This window comes from Sapajus apella, unplaced genomic scaffold (genome assembly GCF_009761245.1).
Source record: "Sapajus apella isolate SASKATOON/1434 unplaced genomic scaffold, GSC_monkey_1.0 scaffold12, whole genome shotgun sequence".
In the NCBI taxonomy this organism is placed as follows: Eukaryota; Metazoa; Chordata; class Mammalia; order Primates; family Cebidae; genus Sapajus; species Sapajus apella.
The window spans coordinates 37,480,108-37,498,013 of record NW_022436952.1 but is presented as its reverse complement, the minus strand read 5'-3'; the positions used below and the strand labels follow the sequence as shown (position 1 = coordinate 37,498,013).

Sequence of the window (17,906 nt, the reverse complement as noted above, 5' to 3'; positions counted from 1 at the left end):
AAAAAAAAAAAAAAAAAAAAAAAAACACTTTTGTAGAGATAGTAAAGTCATCTTACCACATTGCCTGCACAGATACAGGTTTGAAGATGTGAACTCTGTTATCAGTCGATACGCTGAACCCACTAAGGACAAATGAGAACAAGACAAAAATCCACAAATTAGGGTAGGTTATTTCAGTTGTAAGTTTTCAAGGATGTTTCCCAGGCTAACAACTGGCTCAGTAGAAGGAATTATCAGGCATTTCATGCAGAAGTTTTAACTAGAGCATAAGACTTGGCCGAAAAGGTTCAACAAATTGTCTGACCTCATCTACCTGGCAAAATGAATGGATTCCCATATTGGAGTTAGGGAATTAAATGCAGTTTCCCAGCTGTAGCTGTGGACAAACTGTTCTGTATATTTCTATTTGGAAGTCTTGTGGGTTCTTAGCAAACCTGACCCTGGTTTTATAAACTGGAGCAAACATCTTGGTCTCTTGGGGACACATTCTAAAAACATTAGGAGGTAGGTGGGGGTGGGGTCACTGGAAGGAACTGGCACAGGAAAGGGGTTGTACTGTAAGCTGACAGCTGGCAGGAGCAGCAAGAGTTTATTTGAAACAGAACATATCATCCTTTGGGAGAGCATTGCAACAGTCCCATGTGCTCATATTAAACAGCCAACAAACTAGTTCTTCTTTGTCTTGATTCCTACCACGGTTGGCCTAGAAGAACAGAAGTGAGAGACCCTGGCAAGTTGTATTTTTACTCCATTTTACAAAACAGGAGTTTAAAAGGACTCATTGAGTTGCTGACATGTAAGTTTAGTTGGCACACTGGACCTCCCTTTTAGCTGAATGAATGGGTACTAAGATGGAACCCCACCCCTTGGCTTTCTGTAACAGAATGAAAAAGGAAATCTCTTACCCATCACCATCCAAATGAATTAGTGTGTCACTCCAGAGAGGCAAAACTAAGCCCATGGTACAAGTGCTACTGCAAGAGAAGAAATAGTCCACAAGTTACTCCTGTTACTCTGGGAAGCAGTCTTTTGTTTACTAACTCTTTCAACACCAAGGATAAACCCTTAAATTCCAAATTCTGGCATATGTGTTATAGTGAAGAAATTTCTATCATATTACTATTAATCTTATGTATTAATCTCCTGAAGACTCAGGAGCTGTTTTTGTTGTTGTTGTTTTTAAAGAGATAGTGAGTCAGTTCCTTAAATATTTAATGAAGAGAACTTACTGACTCAGCTTCCTACATTGTCATCTTGCAGATGGCCACTATCTAAAAAATGCAGATGATTGCTATTGTCTTGCATTTGGCAGATCTTAGGACAGGGTACAGAGCCCAACTCAACTCCAAGGAATTTTTTTTTTTTTTTTTTTTTTTTTTGAGATGAAGTCTCACTCTGTTGACCAGGCTGGAGTGCAGTGACACACTCTTGGCTCACTGAAATCTCTACCTCCCACGTTCGAGAAATTCCCCTGCCTGAGTCTGCCCAGTAGCTGGGATTACAGGTGCGTGCCACCGTGCCCTGCTAATTTTTTTGTACTTTTAGTAGAGATGGGGTTTCACATGTTGGCCAGGCTAGTCTTGAACTCCTTATCTCAACTGATCCACCCACCTCAGCTTCCTAAAGTGTTGGGATTATGGGCGTGAGCTATGATGTCCAGCCCCAAGGATTATTTTTAATGCCAATAACTATTGCTGGTTGCTGGAGACCTTGGGTTGTGTGATTTGCCTCTAATTCTCAGGTTTACATAGATTTAATGAACACCAGAACACATTCAATAGACTAAAAGGGAAAGGGAATTAAAAATATAAAGAAGTAATTGTATTTAATAGCTTGTAATCAAGATAGACAAAACAGACACAACACAACTTAAATCAATGAAACACTGCTTTGTGACTGTGTACTGAGCTAGCACTGTGGAAACACAGAGTAAACAGAAACGTCAACAACCACCAAAAAGGTAGCCCTAGTATGGTATTTAAAAACACTATTTCTTTCTTTTTTTTTTTTGAGACAGAGTCTCCCTCTGGAGGGAGTGGTACAATCTCAGCTCACTGCAACCTCTGCCTCCTGGATTTAAGCGATTCTCCTGCCGCAGCCTCCTGCTGGGATTATAGGCATGCACCACCATGCCTGGCTAATTTTTGTATTTTTAGTGGAGATGAGGTTTTGCGATGTTGACCAGGCTGGTCTCGAACTCCTGGCTTCAAAATGATCCACCCGTCTCAGCCTTCCAAAATGCTGAGATTACAGGCGCGAGCCACTGCACCAGGCCTAAAATGCTATTTCAATCACACAATAGCCCCGGAAGGACTTTAAGCTAATGGAAGAGGTTGGTACAGAAAGCCATGGACCCCTGTTTGCATGCTCTATCACACCTCTTTGCTGGGAAACAGTAACCTACTCCAGATCACTGCCAATGTCTCTCCTTAAGGCTGCCATAACTTGCTTTTCCCCTCTGGATAGTCTCTGAAAGGCTTCTATGATACTCCAAGCCAATCTATCTAGAGAGGCAGCATGGTGTAGTAGAAAGAATCTGGCACATGGGAGGTGGAAAAGCACAGTATGGTTAAGAGGATGGGCTCTGTTTCTAGCACTAATTGTATAATTTTAGGTGAATTACTTAATTGTTTTATGCCTTAATTTCTTCATTTGTAAAACTAGGATAAAAATATCTTCTTCATTGTACTGTTTTGAAGATTAAATTTTTAAAAAGTGTATAATACTTCCTAAGCGCCTAAAATGTAATAGTCATTGAATAAAAGATCTGGGATTGATTTCCTTCAGTATTACAACTTCTTTTAAAAAATTATTTGACCTCTCTCAGTCTTAATTTCTTCATCTTAAACTGTGAATAACAAAACCTATTCTCATAGGTATAGGTGTACAGACATAACATAAATATGAATATGAATCTGTAATGGGTGTTCCAAATACATTTGAAAGTGATTGTTTTTAAAGCATTATTTAAATGTTTTAAAAACAGCATGAGGAATACCAAACTTTTAACTGCTAAGAGTCACTGCAGGGCTAAAGGAGGCCAGCCCTTAGTTGGTCTTTCCACTACACTTGCTGGCCTGTGCTACTTAACACCTTGCTAGTGATTCCAGAGCTCAGGGGATTCAAATCAAGACCAAAACAGCTTGTCCACATTGGAACCTGGACCTGAACAACAGAAGCACAGCTACCATGCCAGAGTCCAGAAGCAAGTAAGACAGCTCTACCACAAGTTTTGTTGAGTAGATGAGATGGGCACACAAAAAATTTGTTTTGAAGATGAAGTGGGGATAGTTTTATCCCCCTTTTTGTTTTGTATTTAGTGAGTGCTTAGCCAGGTTCTTAGCAACAAGTATAATTTGGAGTATAAATATGATGGGTTTGTAGTCCAGTGACAAATCTAGAAATTAACTATATAAAAAGAAAGCTTCAAAAGAGTATGATCTATAAGCTTGTGACCAGATTTTGGTCAACTTTTGGACAAGTGACATGGATATACAGGAACTAACATTACATTTTTGGCTTGTATTCAGGCCAGAATGCTTTTTCACATTAAGAAGTAGCTTTTTCACACAACAGGAAGGAAAGGCCTGACTGAGGCACACTTTGTATTTTTGTCTAGGTTACCTGAGTCTCTCAAGATTTTTCTCCATTAAAGTATAACTACTTATTTTAGTAAATATTCAACTCATTCAATAAAAATTTATTTAGTGCCTATTATGTACCAGACATTTCAAGGTGTTGGGGGTACAAAAAGAAATTAAAAAACCAAACAAAACCATGAAGCTCTATTATAACTTAAAATATACGTTACATTTTAGAAACCAAGACTTTGCTGCATTTTAAAAAAATTTATTACTTATAATTCTCAAAAAACTTGCAAATAGGCTAAATGAATTGGCTGCCATGCATTATTAAGAACTATTTGTACTTGTCATAATCTGGGTTCCACTTTGGCTTAATACCATTTAAGCATTAATATTTTACAGTCTCAGACATGAAATGATACAAATTCAAATTCCTTCACTGACAACTGAGACAGAAATGCTTTTAAATTACCTGAGTACCTGAGAGTTCTAACTATCCAAGGAGCTCATTAAAGTAGAGGATGTATGGGAATTTCATAACAGCAAGTTTACCATACAGAATGAAAACTAGTTTCCAGCTTTTCATGCCTTATTTTGTCTTCTATAAACTAAAATTTCCTTTGGCTAGTGACACTGGTCAGATATGATTCAGACAAAACCACTGCAAAAGACAGATGTAGTTTACTGAGTATAACTACTGGGTACCTATATTAAAATGCATTTTTTCTGGTAAAGTTCAGGACAAAGTGAAAGACATAAGATTAGACATGTGCTTGCTCATATTCTGGGTCAAGAGACTCTGCAGTTATTGTCTTCTGTCTTTAGGGGAGGACTCAACTGAAGCTTCATGAGGTTCCTGTTCCTGTTCTATAGGTTTTCAAGGGAGGGGGTCAGGGAGAACTGAACAAAGGAAATAGGAGCTAGACAGTGCTGTCCAACTGAACTTTTGGCAAGAATGGAAAATGTTCTGTACATGTACTGTCTAATACGATAGCCACTAGCACATAAGGTTACTGAATACTTGAAATGTGACTAGTCAGAATTGAGGAATGGAAATTTCATTTAATTTTAATCTATTTAAAAAGACACATGCATGCTGTGTGCAGTGGCTCATGCCTATAATCCCAGCACTCAGGAAGGCAGAGGCAGGAACCCAGGAGTTGAGATCAGCCTGGGCAACACAGAGACCCTGTTCTCGACAAAAAGGAAAAAAAAAAGAAAAGAAGGAAAAAAAAGAATAGAAGAGGAAGGAAGGAAGGAAGGAACGAACGAAGGAAGGAAGGGGCACATATGATTAGTGGCAACTATACTGGACAATACAGATCTAGAGAGATTAAAAAACTAAATTAAAGGTCCTAAAATCCTAATGAATGTAAACAAGGTAGGTGCTGTTATAGGAAAATACTGAAAGCTCTGATGCTTAGGTAACATCAGAAGTTAAAACTATGCAGGAGAAAGCTTCCTAAATGTGGTTTATAAGCCTGTGTTAATTCAGAGCCTACAATTAAATGCTGTAAGTGGTATACAAGCTAATAACTTTGGATTTGTGATCCCTGTGAACCCCCAAGTCATTTTCAGGTTGACTTCTATATAGGAATAAGGTAAACACTGGTTCGGGAAACTTTCTAGTGACAATGTGATTTTTATCCCTCAACATCAGGACAATTACAATCATTCCCCGGGTCCTCTCCTCTCTTTGTGACTAAATTCCCCTAGGCCTGGGTCACACCCCTAGTTACTCCATAGTTCCATTCTTGTCCTGAACCAGGAAGTCAATGCTTTGAGACATCTGGCAGGATTTCCTGAGGCTTATTATCCAGAGTGTAAAGATCTGCTTAGCAGCCACATTCCACAGTCTTCCAAACGTTTCTCCAGAAAAAGTGGGGAAAATATAAAAGGAAAGCAAGAAACCTTAAGGACAAGAAACCTAAAAAACTAGGTGTTGTGTATTATCTTTAATCATAGAATGTAAAGTACAGCTAAAGTCAAAGGTACATAATAACAAAAAGTTCTGCTTTGAGTTTAAGGAGCCATCCTGTACCATCACCCCTGCCCCCACCATCCTTTTTAACTCAATAGAAGAAAAAAGGAGGCATAACATTTGGTAAAAGTAAGGTTTAAAGACACGGAAAAATAAAACAGATTGTGGTTTAAGTGGGATCTCTTTGAATCTGGGACCACTGGTGCCCTAGAATCACCAAAGTGAATCATTACTGATTACAGCAGAGTAGACCAGGTGCAAGGCTCTTGCCTGTAAACCTAGCACTTTGGGAAGCCAGAGCAGGAGGATTGCTGAAGTCCAGGAATTCAACACCAGCCTGGCCAACATAAGGAAATCTCATCTCTAGAAAAATTAGAAGAAAAACAAAAGGAGATCAGACAGCTGGGCATGGTGGTGCATGCCTGTATTTCTAGCTACTTAGGTTAGGAGGCATGGATCCCTAGAACCTAGGAGGAATTTGAGGCTGTAGTGAGCAGTGACGGCATCACTGCACTTCAGCCTGGGCAATAGAGTGAGACATTGTATCAAAAAAAAAGGAAAAAGAAAAAGAAATAAAAAAGAAAACAAACATAGAGCAGACTGCCAAGAAAAAGCAGCTTTTTTTCCCTGGAAATGTAACTTTGAAACCACTTGCTTTATATCATGACTACCTAAAGATGAGATGAAGGTATGGAATAATGGTAAACGCACAACCAAAGACATTCACTAAACATTCTTGTCTCTCAAGACTGTGGCTAAGATACTTATGTTCTCTAGTTTTATGTCTTGAACTTTAACAGCAGAACTGCACAAGACATTTTTGTGATAAAAGGCAACTGGGGCTGGGCATGGTGGCTCACGCCTGTAATCCCAGCACTTTGGGAGGCTGAGGCAGGCAGATCACTTGAGGTAAGGAGTTTGAAACTGGTCAACATGGCAAAACCCCATCTCTACTAAAAATACGAAAATTAGCCAGGCATAATGGCGCATACTTGTAATCCCAGCTACTCCAGAGGCTGAAGCAGGAAAGTCACTTGAACCCGGGAGGTGGAGGTTGCAGTGAGATGAGATTGTGCCACTGCACTCCAGCCTATGCAACAGAGTGACACTCCATCTCAAAAAAATAAAAAGGCAACTGGAACAGGTTACTTAAAAAGCAGTTTTCACATTTTGAAATGGTACCACCATACCTGTCATTAGAGGAGAAATCCATTCCTAGGACGATGCTTTCTTCAGTGTCTTGTCTACCATTAGTTGAAACCACTACCATATAGCGTGTTCGATTCTGGTAAGTACTTTCCAGTCTTACAGCCTGGAAGTTAGCAGACAACAGAAAAATTATGAAATTTAGAATATTAATTTCAGATAATTTCAACCCTTTTGCATCAGCGTCTTAAAGCATACTCAGGAAGGCAGGAGAGCCAGAGGTTAGGAGACATAAATTTAAATCTCAGCTTGTACACTAGCTATAAAACCTTTGTTAAGTTATTAAATTAATTGGCGGTAGGTATAATAATACCGATCTGTCAGGTTGTTTTAAGAATCTTATAAAATAATACACTTAAAGCACAGTGCTTGGCACACAGTAAATGCTGAATAAGATGTTTGCTATTAGTGTAATTTATAATAATCACCACAGTGTGTACCAAAGACTGAAGAGGGAAGTGTGAGGTATATGAATGTATTGGTCTCAGAGATGCAATTCCCACAAACAATTATAATATGAAATAAACTATTAGCATCATCTAAGGGGAGTATTGACTTTGCTATACTGAATTCCTGCACGTTAATACACCACAAGATTTTTTGTTTCAATAACTAAAGGAGATTTTATTTTCAGAAACTTCTCATTTTTTGTCAAAAGTTTTAATTTATTGGTTAATTAAATTTTAAAAGAACACTCAGAAAATTTGAAGATGGACAGGATCTTAGATGAAATTCAGGATTTACTGTTAGTGTAATAATGACATTGTGGTTACTGTGCCTTTTTCTTAAGTACCTGGAGAAAAATAACATGGTTTCTGAGTTTTACTGTAATAATGACATTGTGGTTACTGTGCCTTTTTCTTAAGTACCTGGAGTAAAATAACATGGTTTCTGAGTTTTACTTTAAAATGTTCCAACAAAAGCATTTAAAAAGGAGAGGGGATAGATTAAAGAAGTCAGGCAAAAGGTTGATGGTTATTAAAGCTGAGTAACAGCCAGGCGCAGGTGGCTCACGCCTGTAATCCCAGCATTTTGGGAGGCTAAGGTAGGCGGATCACCTGAGATCAGGAGTTCGAGACCAGCCTGTCAACATTGTGAAACACTGTCTCTACTAAAAATACAAAAAAAATTAGTTGGGCGTGGTGGCACATGCCTGTAATCCCAGCTACTCAGGAAGCTGAGGCAGGACAATCACTAGAACCCAGGAGGCAGAGGTTACAGTGAGCTGACATTGTGCCACTGCGTTTCAGCCTGGATGACAGAGCGAAACTCTGGCTCAAAAAAAAAAAAAAAAAAAAAAAAAGCTAAGTAATGAGTTTATGAGGATGTATTTTCTACTTTGATATGTTTGGAAATTTCCTTAATAAGTTTAAAAAGATACCTTATAAGCCTTAAAAATAAAACAACTTCAGGTGAAACATTCAAATATTTATTACACATATATTATATAAATAATAATGCCAAGTACTGAGGATTCAGTGGTGGAAGACAGAGACATGATTTATACCCTCCTTGAGTATACAGTCTAGTCTACTCTTCTTTCATTTGTTAATAATAGTTTTTAAATGACAAATTTTTTTTTTTTTTTTTAAAGAGATGGAGTCTTGCTCTGTCGTGCAACCTCTGCCTCCTGGGTTCAAGCAATTTTCCTGCCTTAGCCTCCCAAGTAGCTGGGACTACAGGTGCATGCTGCCACATCTGGCTAATTTTTTTTTTTTGTATTGTAGTAAAGACAGTGTTTCACCATGTTGCCCAGGCTGGTCTCAAACTCCTCAGCTCAGGCAACCCACCTGCCTCGGCCTCCCAAGGTCCTAGGATTACAGGCATGAGCCACGGTGCCTGAACTTTTTTTATTTTTTTTGAGACAGGGTCTCACTCTGTCACCCAGGCTGGAGTGAAATGGTGTGACCTTGGCTCAGTGCAACCTCCATTTCCTGGGTTCAGGTGATTCTCCTGCCTCAGCCTCCTGAGTAACTGGGATTACAGGTACACGTCTGGATAATTTTTGTATTTTTAGTAGGGATGGGGTTTCACTATGTTGGCCAAGCAACCAGGCTGGTTTTGAACTCCTGACCTCAGTTGATCTGCCCACCTTGGCCTACCAGTGCTGGGATTACAGGTGTGAGTCACTGCACCCAGCAAAATGACAGCTCTTTGAAACCAGGAAAATGTGATCTAGAGGCAAATTCTTCTGTATAAAATAACCCCTATTCCTTAGAAAAACAGAATTCTAATCCATTAACTGGCTCCTATTTGTCAGAAATTTCTGCTTGGAATTTTTTTTTTCAGTGCTGCTGTTCTTAGAGTCTTCTTCCCCTTAACTCTGTAACTATTCCAAAATGACCAGGCCAAGAGAAAAAGAGAGATAGCTGCACGGCTCAAATGACCCATTTAGCAAGGTAGAGGTGGCTATATTTTTGTTTCTACTCTGATACTCCTAGGAAAAGCTAGAGAAGCACAAACAGCAGAAGTGGCTACATTAAATCTTGTTTCTAATAGGAATGGATATAACAAGAATGTAATGTTTACCATTCTGATGCCAAATGCATAGGACAGAGTACTTCTGACTTCATGTTCCATGAAGTAACTGAGCATTTAAAACCAAATTCACTTATGAGAAAATTAAGAAGAACTAACATTTAAATGAACTAAGGTCTAGAAGGCTGTGATCAAGGGTGGGACATTATACACATAGAACAATGGATAAATAGTAAATGTATATGTGGTGGACTGGAAGCCAGTACTGACTCCTTGTCTGCTTGTAGAAACACTATGCAACATGTTAATTAACCAGAAAACCTGGTGCAGGTAAACTAGAATTTCTTATAAACAAGATCTCACATATTATTACATATTTATACTTGGGCCTCCCTTGGCCCAAGTTTCCTGAATGTGTTAGAGGATCTTTTATTCTCTGTTAAGGCTCCAAGAATTTCTGGCAAGGCTCAAATACAAATGGCCTGAGAACAAGTGAACTGTGTTTCTTACAATTTATCTACAGCTCCTACACCAACCAGTGGCAACCGATTAGCAAAGTCAAAGCTGATAAAAAGAAAAATAAAACTTTCATATTACCTATAATGCAAGCTATCAGACCGAGTTAAAAGTGAGCTGCAAGAGTTTCTTTTTAAGTGATATTCATTGCAAACATTAGTTGTCTCTTTTTTTTTTTTTTTTTTGGCAGAGTCTCACTCTGTTGCCCAGGCTGGAGTGCAGTGGTGTGATCTCAGCTCACTGCAACCTCTGGACCCCGGGTTCAAGCGATTCTGCCTCAGCCTCCCAAGTAGCTGGGATTACAAGTACCTGCCACTGCACTTGACTAATTTTTGTAATTTTAGTAGAGATGGGGTTTCACCATCTTGGCCATGCTGGTCTTGAACTCCTGACCTTGTGGTCCACCAGCCTTAGCCTCCCGAAGTGTTGGGATTACAGGTGTGAGCCACTGTGCTCAGCGAGTTGTCTCTTTTTAAAAAGTTTATTTTACCATATCAAAAGCATTTCAAATGTTTGGCTCTCCCTTGCTTACTCAAACTGTAACAGAAGATCCCAAACCTAATGAGAAGGGCCCCAGCCATTTCACACTGACTTAAGCTTGAATAACATGCATATCTCAGATCCATTCAATTTTAAGCTTCTTTTTTGTTTTTGTGTTTTATTCTGTTACCTAGGCTGGAATGCAGTGGGGTGATCTGCAACCTCTGCCTCCTGGGGTCAAGCAATCCTCCCACCTCAGCCTTCCAAAGAGCTCGGACCACAAGTGCCCGCCACTATGTCTGGCTAAATTTTTGTATTTTTGGTAGACACAGGGTTTCACCATGTTGTCCAGGCTGGTCAATTTTAAGCTTCTTAGATGGAAGAATAGTACTTAAGAATTACTGGGATTTGATTACAGACCTTTAGATAGTACCTACAGCATTAATTCAACACCTATATCCTAATTAGAAGAAGAGCTAAAATCTTTAAAGAAAAAATTCTGAAATGTGAGGGGATAAACCCAAGACTTTAAAGTTCCTTTTAGGCTGGGCACAGTGGCTCATGCCTGTAATCCCAGAACTTTGGGAGGCTAAGATGGGCGGATCACTTGTGGTCAGGAGTTCCAGACCAGTCTGGCTAACATAGTGAAATCCTCTCTCTACTAAAAATACAAAAACAAACAAACAAAACCAAATTAGCTGGGCATGGTGGCACACGTCTATAATCCTAGCTACTTAGGAGGGTGAAGCAGGAGAATTGTTGGAATCGAGGAGGAGGAGGTTGCAGTAGGCCGAGATCTCACCACTGCACTCCAGCCTGGGTGGCAGAGCGAGTGAATGAAATTCTCAAAAAAAAAAAGTTCCTGCAACAGCCCCTCCCAGCCTGCCCCTCCTGAGGCTGCCCCAGAGCCCGGGAGGGAGGTTGCTGTACAGGGGAGCACAGGGAATGGGAGACCCATCCGACGCTCAGCCCTAGCCCTCAGCCCACCCGCGGGGAGTTTACTGCCTGGGGACCCCCCTTGCCCATGCCTCCAGCTGCAAAACAATTCAATTGGCTTTTTTTTTTTTTTTTTTTGGTCCAAAATAAAATCTCAGCTAGCTCAAAAAAAAAAAAAAAAAAAAAAAAAAAAGTTCCTTTTAAGCTTCAAGATCCTAGGTTAAGGTGAGAAGGGAGACCCAGGCATTTGGGATTCCCTCCCCCGCCCGTCATCCATTGTGCATCTCAATAGAAGAGAGAGCAGGCCAGTTGGCGCCTCCTGAATTCCCTTCCTGAAAACAACAGGCTAGGCCTTGGGGAAACTCTCCAGAAGGTACTATATTTACTTAAAACAAGATCAAACCAGAGAACTTTTCACATGTGAGTCCTAAAACTGTAAACCGGAACTCTTTCATATGTGATTCCTGAAACTGTAAACAGAGAACTTTTCACATGTGAGTCCTAAAACTGTAAACTGGAGCCCTTTCAAATGTAATTCCTGAAACTGTAAACAGAGACCTTTTCACATGTGAGTCATAAAACTACGAACCTAAGATTCTTCCAGGTGTAACATCTAAAGTATAAGCCTATATAAAGGCTGAACCTCCCTTTGTTAGAGGAGCTTGGCTGTTAGGCACCTATGCCACCAAGCCCCCAGCTGAAATAAATTCCTTCCTCCTGTATTCGGTGCCCGAGAGATCCTTTCCCGCGGCCGCTCCTGCTACAAAGGAATTACAAATCTATGTGTCACAGGCATAAGGAAAGTCTAACACTCATCCTGGTTTGAGGTTTATTTCATATTCCTCTGCTGGAGGTTAAGAGTAAACAAAATCTAACAATCTACTTTCTTAACATAATCAAAGAAATATAATTTAAAATGGAAGGTTTGTACATAATACCCTAATTTTGAAAATGATGCCATTTCCAATGTTTCTTCAGTCTCCAGAACTTAGACTGAAATCAATGACTGGAATAAGAATAATTGAGATGCATTTGATTAATCAACTAAAGTTCTCCTTGAAAAGGACGCTACTGAAGTCCATTTCAATTGTCTAAACAAAACAATATAATGGATTTTAAAACTTGGCAGCAATAGTAACTAAGTTTATATTTCCAAGAAACTACATTTACTACTTAAATGTGGAAGCCTATTACAAGTTTCAGGTGAATTGGATCCAGCAATCTTAGGACTGAAGTAGCCCTGCCTGCCTCTGCTTCATTCCTAAAGAACTCAACCTGTTTTCAAAGCTCATCTATTAAAGAATAATACTCAGCATCTAATTTAAATGCTTAACCTGATTACAAGCAGTTTACAAATACCACCTGATAAAAGAGCTTCTCTTGTCCCAGCTTGGTGGCTCATGCCCATAATCCCAGCACTTTGGAAGGCCGAGGTAGGCGAATCACTTGAGGTCAGGGATTTGAGACCAGCCTGGCCAACATGGTGAAACCCAGTCTCTACTAAAAATACAAAAATTAGCTGGGCATGGTTGCGTGTGCCTGTAATCCCAGCTACTCAGCAGGCTGAGTCACGAGAATCGTTTGAACCTGGGAGGTAGAGGCTGCAGTGAGCCGAGATTGTGCCACTGCACTGCAGCCTGGGTGACAATGCGAGACTCCATCTCAAAAAAAGCAGGCCGGGCGCGGTGGCTCACGCCTGTCCCAGCACAGGTCGGGGAGGGGGGATCACGAGGTCAAGAGATTGAGACCATCCTGGCCAACGTGGTGAAACCCCGTCTCTACTAAAAATACAAAAATTAGCCGGGTGTGTTGGTGGACGCCTGTAGTCCCAGCTACTTGGGAGGCTGAGGCAGGAGAATTGCTTGAACCTGCACGTGGAGGTTGCAGTGAGCCGAGACTGCGCCACTGCACTCCAGCCTGGCGACAGAGCAAGACTCTGTCTCAAAAAAAAAAAAAAAAAAAAAAAGCTTCTCTCTTCAGCATCATCTAACATCAGGAAATACTCTTATTAAAGCTTACATTGTACCTTTACCTTTAATTTCTTTTCACCAAGAGTCTTACATCATGCTCTGTGTGCATGATGTAAGACTCTTGGTGAAAAGAAATTAATTACCCCCAGTGAACTACATTATAAAAACCCAATGTCTAAGACAGGCAGTTCACCCAATCCATCAGAGAGAAAGGTTCCAAAAGTATGTAAATATTAAATTCTAGTCAAAAGAATGAAGAAAAATCAACAGCCAAAATTAAAATACGCTTCACTTGTGACACTAATAAACTAAAGAACACTGTCTTCAAAAGAAAAAGATTAGAGCTTGAGGAAGTCTGGATTTTTTTTTTGAACCGGTCTGTCTCTACTAAAAAAATATGAATTATATTCTGTGTAGCCATTAAAAACCATGATTTATTTGAGATGGAAAGATATCCATGATAAACTATGAAGAAAGTAGGTTACCAAAAGGTATTTCTATTTTTATCACATTTTTGTAAAACAAAACAATGCTCTTCCTCTTACTCTTTACACAAACACACACACACACACACCCACCTTTCTTATATATACATATTTTTTTAAAAAAGTGGAAGGATACTTATCCGAATAGCTAAGAATAATTTTCTCAGAGTGTAGAATACAGAGTGATTTTTACTTTTTTATTTATACCTTTTTGCATTGTGTGGGAGGAAAAAACCCCACATAATATATTGATAGTTAGAAAAAAATAAACCAATTTCCACTTTAGAAAGCAACATATGATGAAAACCAAAATCATAAAACTCCTCATTTTCTTAAATTCTCCTGCAAAGTACTCAAAAAAGACCTCTTTGTACCTTATCAGCACTTCAGCTTCAGATAAGAATATCAACTGAAGTTACTTCAAATGTACTGAAAATTCTTAATTTCCCAGTTTATTATTTTAATTAAATGGTTGATCTTTGGTAATGTGCAAGAGTACTATAAAACCACTTCCTTTATTTTACTATGTACTAAAGTTAATGCTTGATTAATGTATTTGGAACACAGAGCTTCCCTGGAGGAAAAGATTGCCTTCGTCCTATTTTCAATGCTAAAGTAAAATGTGTGGTTTCTTTGGGTTATTTAAAAAACAAAGGCAGCTAGACACAGTGGCTCACCCCTGTAATTCCAGCACTTTGGGAAGCCGAGGTGGGTGGATCACAAGGTCAAGAGATCGAAACCATCCTGGCCAACATAAGTGAAACCCTGTCTCTACTAAAAAAAATACAAAAATTAGCTGGGCATGGCACGCATCTGTAATCCCAGCTACTTGGGAGGCTGAGGCAGGAGAATTGCTTGATCCTGGGACACGGAGGTTGCAGTGAGCTTAGATCGTGCCACTGCACTCCAGTCAGGCAACAGAGTGAGACTCCATCTCAAATAATAATAATAATAATAATAATAATAATAATAATAATAAAGACAAGACTTTTGACGAGGCACAGTGGCTTATTCCTGTACTCCCAACACTTTGGGAGGCTGAGGTGGGCAGACCACCTGAGGTCAGGAGTTCAAGACCAGCCTGGCCAACATGGTGAAACTGTCTCTACTAAAAAGACAAAAAATTAGCTGGGCATGGTGCCAAACGCCTGTAATTCCAGCTACTCAAGAGGCTAAGACAGGAGAATCACTTGAACCCAGGAGGTGGAGGTTGCAGTGAGCCGAGATCACGCCACTAAACTCCAGCTTGGGTGACAGAACAAGTCTCTGTCTCAAAAAGAAAAAAAGCAAGACTTTCAGTTGACTATCAAACTTTTCTTTTAACCTTATGCACAAATCTTAAGAGTTTTAGCATTCCAAATTTAACTCAAAACAAAAGCCTTTGCTTTGAGTCTACAAATGCTCCTTTCAGTTAGAAAAGTGCTAATTTGTCCAAAGTCATACAATGCATTGACTCATTTTCTTGGAGATGACTCACTCAATAATCTGAAACATAATGACTATGTGTTTGTAACCATTCAAAACAACTGTAAAATGGCTTGCCATTTGAACTTTGAATTCAGAGGCATTAGTTACATTTTCTGAATTTATATTTTATAAATGTAAAGCAGCTGAAGATGCATATTTTAGTAAGAAAATATTTAATTGCCAGATCTGCCTTTGTAACTACTTCCTTCATGTTATTCTAAGTCTCTATGTAGTTAAAATTATTTTAATATTTAGAGGTTCAAACCAAACTCCAGAAGGTTATCAATGAGAAAACGATAAAGTGATATTTGATCTCTTTAAAGCTTTAGCTTTACCAAACAAATGTTGAAAGCTATCAGCAAATATTTACTGGGCACCCAGTATGTGCAAGTGACTGTTGTTATGGGTTTTAGAAGAGATGTACTCCAAGTGCGATTCCTGGATCAGCAGCATCAGTGTGTTTCAAAACTGGCTTAAAAGTACAAATTATCATCCGGGCATGGTGGCACATGCCTGTAATCCCAGCACTTTGGGAGGCCAAGGCGAGCAGATCACAAGGTCAGGAGATCAAGACTATCCTGCCAGCATGGTGAAACCCCGTCTCTACTAAAAATACACACAAAAAATTAGCTGGGCATGGTGGTGCACGTCTGTAATCCCAGCTACGCGGGAGGCTAAGGCAGGAGAACTGCTTGAACCTGGGAGGCGAAGTTTGCAGAGAGGTGAGATCTCGCCACTGCACTCCAGCCTGGTGACAAAGTGAGACTGTCTCAAAAAACAAAACAAAAACAAAAAACCCAAAATTATCTCTGCTTCCCCTTTACTAACCAATCTCTGTGTGTGGAGTCTAGTAATTGGTGATTTAACAAAGCTCTCCAGGTGATTTTGATATACTTTAAAGTTTGGGAATCATTGCTTTAGATGATGATGATGATGATGATGGTAGACATGGTCTTGTACTGTTGCCCAGACTGAGTGCAGTGGCATGATCATAGCTCACTACAGCCTTAAGCTGCCAGGCTCAGGCAATACTCCCACCTCAGCCTCCCCAAGTAGCTGGAACTGTTGGGGCGTGCAACTATGCCCAGCTAATTTTCTACTTTTTGTAGAGACAGGGTTTTGTCATGTTGCCCAGGCTGGTCTTGAACTCCTGGGCTCAAGTGATCCTCCTGCCTTGGCCTCCCAAAGTGCTGGGATTATGAGCATGAGCCACCACACCCCAGCCACTCCAGATTATTAATACTATAAGAATTGCATCACTTTGTTCCCTTTTAAATAATAACAATGTTATTATTATTATTTTTTGAGACATAGTCTCGCTCTGTCACCCAGGTTGGAGTGTAATGGTATGATCTCGGCTCACTGCAACCTTAGCCTCTCAGGTTTAAGCAATCTGCTGCCTCAGTCTCACGAGTAGCTGGGACTACAGGGTGTGTGCCAACATGCCTAGTTAATTTTTGTTTTGTTTCGAAGTGGAGTTTCACCCTGTCACCCAGGCTGTAGTGCAATGGCGTGATCTTGGCTCACTGCAACCTCCACCTCCTGGGTTCAAGTGATTCTCCTGCCTCATTCTCCTGAGTAGCTGGGATTACAGGCACGTGTCACCACACCCAGCTAATTTTTGTATTTTTAGTAGAGCGGTAGTTTCGCCATGTTGGCCAGGCTGGTCTCAAACTCCTGACCTTAGATGATCTGCCTGCCTCAGCCTCCCAAAGTGCTGGGATTACAGGCGTGAGCCATTTCACCCAGCCCCATTTTTGTTTTTTTAGTAGAGACAGGGTTTCACCATGTTGGCCAGGCTGGTCTCGAAGTCCTGACCTCAAGGGATCCGTCTGCCTTGGCCTCCCAAAGTGCTGGGATTATAGGCATGAGCCACTGTGCCTGGCCCAAGACTACTATTTAATACTATTATAATAGGTGCGATATGGGCTATCTCTCAGCCTCCCAAAGTGTTGGGATTACAAGGGTGAGCCACCGTGCCCAGCCTTAAATCATTATTAAAGAATGAAATATAGAAAGAAATACAGATAAGATTTATATAAATGTATAATGTTACTTTTGGTTAGGATATAAAACATTTAAAAAATTAAAATTAAGAATAAAATAACTATGAAAGGATTCCTTAAATTTTTATATAGTCTAACCAAAGGACTCATTACCACATACCTGGATTACTACCATAACTACCCAACAGGCCTCCCTGATTTAAAATGACCTTTTTCTCATCTCTAATCTGCATTAGCTTCTGAGGAATCTTCCTTAACTACTATAGCTGTCCCATGGCTTTCCTTGGCTCAAAAACCCGTAATGTTTCACAATTGCTTATTGAAAAGAGGGAGATACTATCTCTAGTGAGTAAGAAAGCAAGCAGCAAGCTTGTCCAACCCATGGCCCATGGGTCACATGGAGCCCAGGATGGCTATCAATGTGGCCCAACGCAAATTCATAAACTTTTGAAAACATTATAAGATATTGTGATTTTTTTTTCTTTAAGCCAATCAACTATCGTTAGTGTTAGTGTATTTTATGTGTGGCCCAAGACAATTCTTCTTCCAATATGGTCCAGGGAAGCCAGATGATTGGACACCACTGAGAGGGTCAGATGGGAAATATAAATAAGGGAAGTAAGCCACGTGAATTTTATATAGGTAGAAATACTTTCCAATTTCCACAAATAAACATGCTCATCTCAGTTTTGTTTTCCCAGATTTATTGGAGGTACTACTACAACAATGCAGGAATGATGACAAATGGTGACACTGACTTAAGAATGCAATAGGAAATGTGAAGATTATGGTAAATT

At 39.8% G+C, this 17,906-nt stretch overlaps 1 protein-coding gene and 1 long non-coding RNA gene across 5 annotated transcripts in view; both read right to left on the bottom strand.

The window, feature by feature from the left end:
* The window catches only part of SSH2 (slingshot protein phosphatase 2), a 291,139-nt gene that overhangs the window by 51,434 nt on the left and 221,799 nt on the right, over positions 1 to 17,906 (bottom strand). For 3 of the 4 annotated variants that reach the window (XM_032279320.1, XM_032279317.1, XM_032279319.1), the window contains 3 exons: positions 6,756 to 6,877; positions 906 to 974; positions 57 to 122 (listed from right to left, as the gene is read on the bottom strand). In XM_032279320.1, coding sequence (XP_032135211.1) covers positions 57 to 122; positions 906 to 974; positions 6,756 to 6,877 — 257 coding nt within the window. The remainder of the gene's footprint in view (positions 1 to 56; positions 123 to 905; positions 975 to 6,755; positions 6,878 to 17,906) is intronic. The other variant, XM_032279318.1, reaches the window with a different exon arrangement.
* On the bottom strand, positions 6,949 to 7,866 carry LOC116552588. The gene is made up of 2 exons (XR_004269459.1): positions 7,641 to 7,866; positions 6,949 to 7,564 (listed from the first exon to the last, which is right to left on the bottom strand). It is a non-coding gene; the product is annotated as an uncharacterized LOC116552588 (long non-coding RNA).